Source organism: Oryzias latipes, chromosome 12, assembly GCF_002234675.1.
Source record: "Oryzias latipes chromosome 12, ASM223467v1".
Lineage (NCBI taxonomy): Eukaryota > Metazoa > Chordata > Actinopteri > Beloniformes > Adrianichthyidae > Oryzias > Oryzias latipes.
The window spans coordinates 7,724,497-7,736,429 of record NC_019870.2 but is presented as its reverse complement, the minus strand read 5'-3'; the positions used below and the strand labels follow the sequence as shown (position 1 = coordinate 7,736,429).

The following is an 11,933-nucleotide window of genomic DNA, read 5'->3' as shown; positions in this document are numbered from 1 at the left end:
GTTCAGAGCACTGTCTAGTGGGTCTAGATGACCCAACTCCCAATGTTAAAGTGCCTAGGATAGCACAAGGGTTAATTTCATATCAAGCTACATTTGCTGTGTCTTTGAAATGGAAAATCACAAAAGAGAGAAATCCTCAAACAAGGTCCAAAGTTAAAGTTCCACTGGTTAAAAGGTGACAGTGCTGTATAGACATTCTTATAGGAGACTGTTTATCACATACATCAGTTGTTTATAATCTCTGGACATTTTTAAAGGTTTTTGTTTGAAATGTGCGTAATTTATTATGTGTTATTCTTGTTTAACTTTTACAAAAGGGCCACAGATTGTTTTGAGGCACAAGTCCAGATCACAATGAAGCTTTGTGTTTACATTTTTACCAAAAACTAAAATGAAAACTGAAGGTGGAATGCAAAAGGCACTTCTTCGCAAACAAATTGCACATCTTTGACTGCATTTCAAGCTGTGGTGCACTTCATTTTTTCAAGCCCAAACAAACTCCTATTAAATAAAACAATAATTCATGTAAGTCTATTGAAAGCTATTGCTGAGGAAGACTTTTGGTCAGAAAGGCAGCAGGGGTTTGTTTTTTTTAGTGGACTGTGATGTCATTTCCAATGATGCTGAACTGGATCGAGCGCAGACGGAGAGGAGCACAGCGGGCTGCTGGGAGGATGTGATGCACAACGGGACTGCAGAAGAGGGACTGGCATTTTCTCTCAAGGAGGTAGGAGTCATAAAAAAGGTCCTGGACTGCAATCTTTCATTGCTTCTGTCAAACGGCACTATGACAACATGAAGCCTGCAGAGTGTGTGTGTGTGTGTGTGTGTGTCTTAGCACGGGCATGACTGCATCCCCTCAGACAACAGTAATATTGACATTCATTCTTCGTGGGTTTTACAGGTTGCTGGTGAGTCACCAGATGCTCCGATGAATTATTAAGAAATCACACTTCAAATCAAATGAGCGTGAAGTGACGGGACAGCAGAGGAGTCGCTCCTGCTGCGTCCAGTCATCGGGACAGGATGGGTGTGGCGTGAAGCAGCACCCCACTTGTCCTTTGTGTCCTCATTAGCCATTTGCAGCCTCATTGGGGTCTCTGTGTGCAGCAGTATTTTTTTTTTTGGGGTATTCCTCCTGATTTATACAGTTGTTTCAGAGAGTAAACACTTTAGTTTGATTAATGGTTCATTTTCTCATTTGATTCATCTTTCAGTGAACATAGTACAATTCATTTGGTAAAAGAAGACAGATTGTATCAGAAATGGCTAGGAAATTAAAATTATCCTGCTTTAATTTAGTTCAATTTAATTATGCATATGAATGGACAATAATTACAATATTGTTTGTTTTTTAAGATCCAAATCTGTTTTTTTGCCTTTTTTGGCAGATATTTTAATGTGAAAAAACTTAACACCTTTGAGCCATTATTTCTTGTTTCATATAAGGAAAGACAAACCCACGTTAAAGCATCTAAAAACCATCACTAACATTTTACTTATTCATTAATGCATAAGACAAAGGAAAATAAATTAGATCAGCTCAGAAAATACTTTATTGAAGTAAATTTTCTTTCTTTTTTTTAAGAAAGACATTACCAGCCCACAGCTTTAATTTGTAAGAATATGAAAAACTTAAATTCATCATCTAAAGATTCAGATGACATACATTTCATCCTCAGACTCAAAATAAGCTTAAAAATATTCATACATTGCATACAAACTACACTCGGCAGGCTCTGGCATTAAGCTTAAAAATATTCATACAGTGATCACATTTTTTGTCCCTCGTGTGAATCCCTACTTTGAGCCGTCATTAAGAAGATTTAAGTTCAAATTGCTTCTTGTGTTCATATCAGGAAAAAACACCCTCACTTCCATTCTCAGTCATCTTTTTACCTTCTGTACATCCCTTCCTACTCTAAAATTAAGTGATTAAATGTTTTATTCATTTTGTTTCAGTTTGATCTGTTACTGTTAAGATTTTGTTTAACTTGCTCCCTGCTACTATCAGAGTATCATCTGCAAACATGATCACCCGTGAAGGTGTCCGTCTGCCCCGGTCTGTCTGTAGCCATAGCAAACAAGACTGGGTTCAGAGGCAGTCCATCTTCACCTTAAATCACACCTACACAGATTGTCATCGTCTTGTACATGTTCAACTGCCCGCTTGTATGCTACTCTGTCACTGCAGATTTCATCATCAGGGACTTCCGTTGGCACCTTTGAATCCAGACAATGCAGCCTCTGCATTTTCCACACTATTTCCACACTTTTTCTAGAAGACTGATCCACTCTGCCAGATGTTTACTGTGTGAGATATTAGCTTTAGGAAATTGTCACCCCTTTAATGACTTTACAACCGTTTTAACCTGTCAGGGCATGGAACAACGTTCCACATGTAGTTGTGTGGGTGTCTGGTATTTAGATGTGCCACTCCTTCCCAAATTAAAAGGTGTCCCCCTGAATCGACCAATTTTTGTCCTTGAAGCTAAACAAAGAGAACTGTTCTGCCTTCTTGACTTTTTTTGTCATTTTTCTTGCTTTTTTAAAGGTCTGATGACATCTTCGCTCCATCCAATAAGCTGGGACACACTTCATGTTGAAAATCGGAAGTGAATCTGGACGTTTTGTGGATGTTTGAGTCTAGAGAAGAACAAAGATCTCAACCTCTTTGCCTGCAGTCCTGGTGAAAAACCTGATGCAACCGTTTAGACGGGGCTCTTCTCTGATGTCCTGTCTCTTTCTTTTTGACAAATGTTGCCTGTGTAAATATTTTCATGCCATGTCTTGCCGCTGTTAGAGACGAGGAACAGGTTGAGTCTGGTTTTTTAATATTTTGACTTTGTGGTTGCCCAGCACTCTTGGAATATCTAAAGTGGAATTCTAGTTTTCTACTCACTGATTTCTGTTTACTACATTTTATAGGGGAAAAAAGGGATTTATACAGTCTTTTTACAATATAAGATTTTATTTATAATGCAGTTCACATTTTGATAAAACCTCGTCTCATAAAAATCATTGAGCTTTACATCTACAAATATGAATTCTATTATATATAAATATTAGAAATGGAATGATTAATGCTTTATCTTTGCTCTGTGAGGATGTGATAACGTCTGTGTCGACTGCAGACCTTTATTTTCTGTGTGGACACACTATGGGCTGTGTGGCGTGTTCCCAGCTGGTTGATATGTGGGCAGTGAGGGCCAGACGGACAGGTCGCAGGGCCATGGAGCTGGCCACCTACCCCCACATGCTGCAAGGGGGGTACCACAGAGTGACAGGCCTGCACTACATGTCCTCCTTCTCTGACACTGAGGACTGCTGCGACGACACCAGCTCAGGCAGCTCGCTGACACTGGATTGGGAGAGACAAGCTCCTGATGGCTGACGCCTAGCCGAGAAATAATGCACACGTGGGGCATGTCATGATGCAGTGTCTTGGAAATGCCAAGTCGCTTTGAGGAAAGTTCGGTAAACGATCCCTTACCAATAAATTTTAAACTATGTAGTATGTGTAGAAGTTCCAGTAATACCAAATACAGAATATGCAGGAAATATTGTGAAACAGTAAGGAAATATTTAGCATTCAGACTTTTGTTTTGAAATATAATTTAAATGTGTTGGTTTCTTTTTTTTATGCTTCAAAGTAAAGCTTCACCTAAATCATTAATCTGGAGTTTTTGATTTCTTTGGGGATTAGTGGTTAAATGTAGGTCAAAAACATAATTACATGCTTAAATCCCTGTTGCTTTATTGTGCAAAATCCAAAAAAGTGCAATAATTGCTCTTGACATGTGATGACTACCTCCAGGTTGTGTTTGAATCCAACACTTCTTTTGTGTTTTCATAATCTCTAATTGAGTGGAATAATAACAGATTGAGTCACTGTACTAGAGCAACGCATCACAGCTTCTCTGCTGGCGACGGTGGAAATTTTCGTGTTTTGAAATAAACTTGCGACCCAAATTATGCCAGCAGACTCATGAAATCATTTGTTATCATTACGAATGTGTGTGTGTGTGTGTGCGTGTGTGTATGTGAGAAAGTGTAAGCAAGACTGTGGTTAAGAATGAATAATCAATGTAGTCATCCTCAGACTCTGTGATTCAGGTTGTAGTAAAAGTTCAACTAAAACTTTTTATCTAGAGGTTAGACAAGATTGAGCAATACATGTTAAAATGTAATAAATCTAACAAACAAAAACAATGTTTAAACTATATATATAAGACACTGATAAAATAGTAGGAATAGGTCAAAATGTCTTACCCCATTGGCAGATTTTCTTTTAAGACCCACTCCAATAAAAATTGTGTCTTTGGTGATTTTAACATGTTCTTGTTGCATTTTCCCCATGATGGAGGAAACGTATAAAGAAAATTCGGCTCAACCCTTCTGCTATCTTAGCTGACCCCACCCTTACATTGACGTGTTCTCCTGACCATGACAAAGGTGAATAAAGGTGGAAAGATTTCATGTAATCCATGGACACCAGTGAAGATCATCAATCATTGAAGAAAAAAGGTTCAGTGCACTGTCTAGTGGGTCTAGATGACCCAACTCCCAAAAGTGCCTAGGATAGCACAAGGGTTACAACTACATTTCTAAGTGTTTCTTTATTTGAATCATCAATCTGGAGCAGAGGATAAAATACCACACGAAAAAGGTTGTAGTTGTTGCATGCAATCTACAATCGGCAGGCTCTGCTCCATTTCGATGCATCTACTGGCAGACAAATAGATCCATGTACATTTTTTGTTTTCCTTGTCTGAGCTGGTATCTGGCTCAAAAATGAACGGCTGAATAGCTCTGATATTGCTCGCCATTTTTGTTGGGAATGTGAGGATCTGTAAGCTAGCGGGAAGGAGTGTAGACAAAGGGATGATGGGAAATGAGTACAGACCTACTCCCTGCCAACAGTCCAGCCCACAACTCAGGCTAATTTCTGGGGAACCACTGCGAAGCCTTTAGATCTGATTAGCCTCTTAGATGACCCCACCCTTACATTGACGTGTTCTCCCTACCATGACAAAGGTGGAAAGGTGGATAAAGGTGGAAAGATTTCATGTAATCCATGGACACCAGTGAAGATCACAAATCATTGAATAAAAAAGGTTCAGTGCACTGTCTAGTGGGTCTAGATGACCCAACTCCCAATGTTAAAGTGCCTAGGATTTTTTTAGAATTTTTAGAAGAAGTGATAACGGTGAACAGAAGAACAAAACCAAAAGCAAAAGTGTGTGGATTTAGTGCTTTAGTTTGGGTTTTGGTCATGTGACCTGTCCAGGGTGTATCCCACCTTTGCCCAACAGGAACCAGGACAGGCTCTGTAAACCCTGTGACCCTGAATGGGATATAGCAGGTTAAGTTGTTTTATTTTCATAGTTTTTATGTTTATTTGTTTTGTGTGTGTGTGTGCCAATGCCTCTTGGCCAGGTCTGTCTGGAGGGAAAAAAAAGAGGTTTATCTTAAGGGACTTCCTGGTAAAATAAAGATTACATGAAAGAAAATGGATAGATGGTTTTGTTCCTGTTCTTTTCGCTGTTTTCCCTCTGTAAATCACACTAGGTTTAGGTTATCAATCATTATTCACAGTTGTCTTGATTTGTGCTCATGGTCTTTTGTGTGTTTAAGGTCACCTGCTTTGTCACTTTTGTTGCTCCCTAGGGGTTTTAATAGTAATGTTGCATTTATGAAATGTTTAACCCTTGTGCTATCTTAGATGACCCCACCCTCCCATTGACGTGTTCTCCCTACCATGACAAAGGTGGATAAAGGTGGAAAGATTTCATGTAATCCATGGACACCAGTGAAGATCACAAATCATTGAAGAAAAAAGGTTCAGAGCACTGTCTACTGGGTCTAGATAACCCAACTCCCAATATTAAAGTGCCTCGGATAGCACAAGGGTTAAGTCTCCGCTGCCAAGTCTGGACTCCTGCTTATGGGGTCCTACACCACCAGTTCATGACAGAGAGAAAACAGAAAAGAAGAGAAAAAAGACTGAAACTGTAACTGAAAATCAAAGTAAAGCACTCAAAAAAGTAGAGTAAATTTATTTTATGAGGTTTTTTCTCCAATAAGTTACTGTTCTTAATTGTGTAAACTTTTAAACGCTTTTTGCATGTAAGTATTTTTTTCTAGACAGAAACTGAATGGAAGAGGATTTGGGGCATAAAAAAAACAGGACTGACAAGAAATTCTGGATTTGGTTTTCTTTATCAGCATTCTCAGGAGAGAAGATTTGAGTAAAACGAAAAGCAAAAATTCTGGAGGGAAAAAAAATCCCTCCCGCCTATCCTAGGCACTCTAAAATTGGGTATTGGGTCATCTAGACCCACTAGACAGTGCGCTGAACCTTTTTTCTGCTATGATTCTTGTTCTTCACTGGTGTCCATGGATTACAGTCTTTCCACCTTTATCCACCTTTGTCATGTTATATAAGGGTGGGGTCATCTAAGATAGCATGAGGGTTGGGAAAGATGTTTGGATTCTGGAGAAAAAAAGGAGAAATAAATAAGACAGAATGCAGAGGGGAGAAGTCAGGATGATAGAAAAAGAGCAAGAATGTAATATGTTCATAATTGTTTAGGCTCAAATCTAAAGTAAAATAAATCTACGTACGGTAAGTATGTGTTCAAGTCCAACCATAATTTTTGTTTTGTTGCTCGTATTCAATTAAAACAGTCGCAAAAGAAGTAAGAATGTAGAATACCAGCTTACAGTTAATTAAAAGAACCAAAAAAAACAAACAAAAAAAAACAGAAGCAGTGGTTGAAAAAGTTTCACAATCGATTTCCGGAGGGGGATAATAATGTGATGATGGGGGTTCTCCTTGTTCATTCTGGAAATTCAAGGAAACGTGAGTGAAACATTTCCGCTTGTGGTTTGGAGGTGGGTGGATGGAGGCGCGTCCGAGTCCTGAAAAGGCCCTCCACATCCCCTACCCCGCCTCAGAGTGAGTGCACTCACGCAGAGAGACGCACCATCTCCGGAGCTCCCGGTGTGCCCCCGCCCTCCCCGCGCGCGCAGTCATGATCAGAAACGAGGTCTTCTCCTGCTTCCTCTTCTATGCCGTTCTCCTCGTCATTAAAATGTACGTGATCGCGATCATAACGGGGCAAGTGAGGCTGCGCAAGAAGGTGAGTTGCGCGCTTTTTACGCTCATCCTCATTTGCTGTTGATAGTCATGGAAAGTTTTTTTTTCTTCTTTTTTCTGATAGGCTTTTGCCAACCCGGAGGACGCTCTGAGACATGGAGGTTTGCAGTTTCACAGAGAAGATCCGTACGTGGAAAGATGCCGGAGGTACAAGGAGCTGATCTGTTATATTATTCAAAAACTACTTAAGTCATCCAAAAAAAAAAAAAAAAAAAAAAAAACCTGAAAACGCGATAAAAAAAGTTGTAAAAAATCCTTTTACCGTTAAAAAACATTTCCATACACATTTGCAATAATATTTTTATTTTTAAATTATTATAGAATATAAATCTCAAAGACGATGAAGATATTGTGATAATAATAGTTAGCATCCCCTATCGGCGCTAGAAGAATATGGCAGCTGGGAGAAAAAGTTTTTATTAAAATGTTTTTAAATGTATTTTTGTGCAAAAGTACATAAATGTTTATTTTGTATGCTATAATTAAAGCCCATTTAGAAAAATTCTATTAATATAACTATACAAAAAAAAGTGAGTCATCACACTTTTGTATTTGCTTTAAAAACAAAGAATTGAAATCCATCCGCTAATAATCTTTGTATTTAGGGAGTTTTGCAGGTCCAGTCTTGTACGCTGAGGATTAGTCATCGTTGTGTATTTTCTGATGTTTCAGGTTCAACAGGTTATATTAGGATTTGACTGTTATTTGGAATTGCATTATTTCATTTTCCTCCGAGTCTGGTAACCTTTAGGCTTTAGGCTTGTTTTAATCTCAGAATTTTTTTTCTGTTGGAATACAACGGTGGACTACATGAGGATTTTAAGCTATTTTCTGGTGCCATGAACGCCACTAAATACCTAGCGCTGATTGATCCAGGAACAAATATTTAAACTATGTGGGGCATGTTGGTGTTCCAGCTAGAGGTCTGTTGAGATGCTAAATGGTCAAACTTTTGCAAAAATTTTTGCTTACTTGAATACATAGACCTCTCCTTAAATTCTTTTAACTTAAATTAGTGCTTTTGGCTAACCCATGTAAGCAACTTCTGTTTGATTCTTATTCATTCAATTTGACTTTTAGCAAAAAAAAAAAAACTTCCTCTGCTGTGTTTTTAGTTGTTTGTTAAAGAGAAAAAGCAGATGGTTTTACTTTTCCTGCTTGTAAAAGACTTACTTCTATTTTTCCTGAACCATTCATAAAAAGGCAAATCTGGATGTCTTCATCCACTGAATTTTCCCCATAAAATCCACAACTTTTTCACAGCACGAGCTGCTTTTTCTTTTTTCCTTCCTGCTCTTTTAAACTGATGTAATGGCATTTTTCCTAAAATAACAGTAGGTGCTTAAAGGCTTGCAGCAACAGGAAGAGAGGAAGCCGGAAGGTAGTCTGACCAATTTGACTCTTTAAAAAAAAAAAAAAAAAAAAAAAAAAAAAAACTGACTCTGAGCAATCTGGATACAATCCAGAGTTATGCCAGCAAGGAGGCCTTGCAGAAGTCTAAAAATGTATTACGAAAGATGTTAAGCATTATGAGTCACTGCTTGACTTCAAAACCAGATGAGTGTTTAACTGCCTCACTGTGGACTCATGAGATGCTGAAAGATTTGCCCTTAGGTAGTCATTCTCTGAGCCCTGTCCGGTCTGGAGTTGGTCTGGAGCAGCTTTTCATTTGGCGGGTGCAAAAATGCAAATCAAACCAGCCTGAAAAACACATGAAAACGAGGAACTTCAAAGTAAATCCCAGTATGATGGATGACACTGTGAATGCAGAAAGGTTTACCAGCAGATCCAAAAGGAAACCAAGGAGAAGAAGCCGGAAGAATGCCTTATAGGTACTGTAAATGTTTAGTGAGGTAACAGGGCTTCTTCATGTTTTTTTCCCCTCTGAGTAAGAACTTGATTGTGCCCAAATTCCCCTCACTATAAACTATTGACTGTATATCCGAACTGGAACGAGTGATTGGGACGTCACTAGTAGAAAGTGGCTTTCTTTGCACACTAAAAACAATTGCGTCGCCAGTTTTTCACAATACAGACGCCACCATGTTGGAGCCAGACAACGTTTTTAGCCCTTGTCCTATCCTAGGCACTGTAACATTGGGAGTTGGGTCATCTAGACCCACTAGAGAGTGCGCTGAATCTTTTTTCTTCAATGATTTGTGATCTTCACTGGTGTCCATGGATTACATGAAATCTTTCCAAGCACAAAGGGTTAAAAGGCCACACTGCAAGTGGGCTTGGGAGAATTTGTCAATCAAATGTTACAAAATTGGATGTGGGGACCAGTAGGCACTACACACCTTTATTGAGGCCTTTGATTGACCAGTTTATAACTTAAATAACTTGCAATAAAGACAAAAATATCATGAAAATAGAATTAGGATTAGCAGGGACATAGTAACCCTTGTACTATCTTAGATGACCCCACCCTTACTTTGACGTGTTCTCCCTACCATGACAAAGGTGGATAAAGGTGGAAAGATTTCATGTAATCTATGGACACCAGTGAAGATCACAAATCATTGAAGAAAAAAGGTTCAGCGCACTGTCTAGTGGGTCTAGATGACCCAACTCCCAATGTTACAGTGCCGAGGATAGCACAAGGGTTGCAAAAGGCATCAGAGAAAGAAGGGTTATTCTGATAAATGGAATGGAGTAATAGCTGTTCATTTCTCTTTAGAAGTCTATGGAATTTTAGCTTCTTGGAACCAGCATGTACTTCATGTTCGAAATGCAAGGGGGGGAGGAGTCACTCAGTCCAGCTCTCATTTACAGTCAATGCTATAACTACTCTGCGCACCATATAGGGTGTTCGTCATTTCGTCGGGACGTCCAAAATCCAGAGCCTCTGCAATATATGTTGCTTATTAGGTTGGCAAACGTAGACCACAATGCATTGTGTTTGAATGATTTGTCATTTAAATAAAAATGTCTTTACATTCATTTTTTACAAGTCATCTAAGTTATAATCATTAGAACTTAGTGTATTCATAAATAATTTGTAAAATGTTCATATCTATCAAGTTTTTACTTTGGCAAATAATAATGCCATATTTGCTAAAAACAAAAAACAAAATAAGCAACTCTAAATAAACTAAAGAAAGATATAGTCCAAATCCACAGAAATGGAAACTAATCAGTGGGACATGGAAAAACTTTCAAAGAGCAAACGTTTTCTGAGTTTCTGTTACGCACAATTGGAGTTTTTCTGTTTGTTTCCAAAAAACGAAGAGGTGTCAGGTTCCTCTGGTTTGCCTAGTCATTCGTTTACTTTTATATTACAATTTATTCCCTTCACAGTTTTTCCTTATAAACTTCTATTTATAGGAATTTTTCATCCAAAAAATTGGGAAATCCCAACTCTGGGTTTTGGATGGACAAAAGAGTCACACGATCTCACTGAAAAGGGGTGTAACCGCCACCCGAGACTATTGCAAAACCTGAGAGAAGGGCTTTTCATGCTAGGTGGAAGGCACAGAAATCCCATACATACTGAAAGCATACACCCTTCAACCTGCTTGATTGCTTCCACAATCCAGCTAGACGAGCCCAGTAAAAGCAGGGGGGGAGGTCGTCAGTGCTCACGTTGTGAAACTTTTCTCTCCTCCAGGGCCCACATCAATGACATGGAGAACATCTTACCCTTCCTCTTCTTGGGGGCCATCTACTCCCTAATGGGACCTTCGCTTTTTGTGGCTCGCCTCCACTTCCTGGTCTTCTCCTTGAGCCGTTTGCTGCACACCCTGGCCTACCTGCTGGCTCTGAGGGCGCCCACCCGCTCCGTGGCCTACACCATCGCACAAATCCCCTGTGTGTCCATGGCTGTGCAGATCTTAATGTCAGTTATGGCGTACGCCTGAACGTGAACAACTGAACGTTTCTGTGTCCAGAATAAGGCAATAGGTGGGTTTCCTGTCCACTGTTTAATTGTGTTGTCAGTATTTATGCTATATTTGTAGAATGTGAGAATGTCTTGAACAACATTTGAAGTATTTCAGAGCACATTCTGTATTTAAGAAGCAAAATGAAGGTTAGCGCTCATTTTATAGAGAGCAAGCGGGAAGCTGTAAGCGCAAAAGCCCCATCAAAGTGTTTCCACTGACCTGATATTGACGGCGATGTATTTTAAGTTTACACCCAGCCACCTCTGTGGTTTCAGATCCTCATGATGGTTTCATCTGGTTCCTGTGGAATTTCATTTGCAGTGTCAACCCTTGTCTATGCTGTAGCTGATGAGATGTGTCCTTTTCCACCACTGTCAGGCTTTGTAAGCAAAAGTTCCAGTCTTCAGACCAATTTAGAAGAAGGAACGACTGGCGTATCAATGCTCTGCAGCAACCTGCAGAGAAAAACTCTCATTTTTCAGTGCTATCTGTGAAAACACATTTTAAGGCTGTTTTTTTTTTAAATCATATTTTAATGTTTATTTATTATTTTGTTGGTGTGTATGGTTAAATCTGTGTCATTACAGAAACACTTTTAGGTAATAAAACAATTTGTAGTCATGTTTCTGTGGAGGCTGGTAATTTAGGGGGATGGGGCCCCGGTCCTTGTGTGAGAGGATGAGATGTTGCAGAAGTCCGAGGCAAAGTTCCAGCATTCCTGCACGTATTACATAAACACTGAGGCCGTGCTGTTAACCCTTACACTAACAGGCCTGGAGGACACCAGCAAACCATATCTGTATGTAGAAAGAAATACCTCAGCACTCAGTCACAACTATGGAGTTGTGAGGCTCTACTGAAGCAGTTTCCTTTCCATCATCTGCTTT

General features: G+C 39.3%; 1 protein-coding gene and 1 long non-coding RNA gene across 2 annotated transcripts; both read left to right on the top strand.

The window, feature by feature from the left end:
• The first annotated feature begins 10 nt into the window (after nt 1-10).
• LOC110016044 lies at nt 11-3,975 on the top strand. Its single transcript, XR_002291303.2, has 2 exons — nt 11-727; nt 2,555-3,975. It is a non-coding gene; the product is annotated as an uncharacterized LOC110016044 (long non-coding RNA).
• Nucleotides 3,976-6,838: 2,863 nt separating this feature from the next.
• Nucleotides 6,839-11,668, top strand: ptges (prostaglandin E synthase). The gene is made up of 3 exons (XM_004074538.4): nt 6,839-7,145; nt 7,227-7,309; nt 10,773-11,668. Exons 1-3 carry the CDS (start codon nt 7,038-7,040, stop codon nt 11,020-11,022), a joined length of 441 nt encoding a protein of 146 aa, XP_004074586.1. The 5' UTR covers nt 6,839-7,037; the 3' UTR covers nt 11,023-11,668.
• Nucleotides 11,669-11,933: the final 265 nt, after the last annotated feature.

What these genes read in the sequence shown, in the direction of transcription:
- ptges (XM_004074538.4), top strand. Translation starts at nt 7,038, where the DNA reads ATGATCAGAAACGAGGTCTTCTCCTGCTTCCTCTTCTATGCCGTTCTC. An exon ending in AAGTGAGGCTGCGCAAGAAG is followed by an intron (nt 7,146 to 7,226) that starts GTGAGTTGCGCG and finishes TTTTTCTGATAG; the next exon opens with GCTTTTGCCAACCCGGAGGA. An exon ending in TACGTGGAAAGATGCCGGAG is followed by an intron (nt 7,310 to 10,772) that starts GTACAAGGAGCT and finishes TCTCTCCTCCAG; the next exon opens with GGCCCACATCAATGACATGG.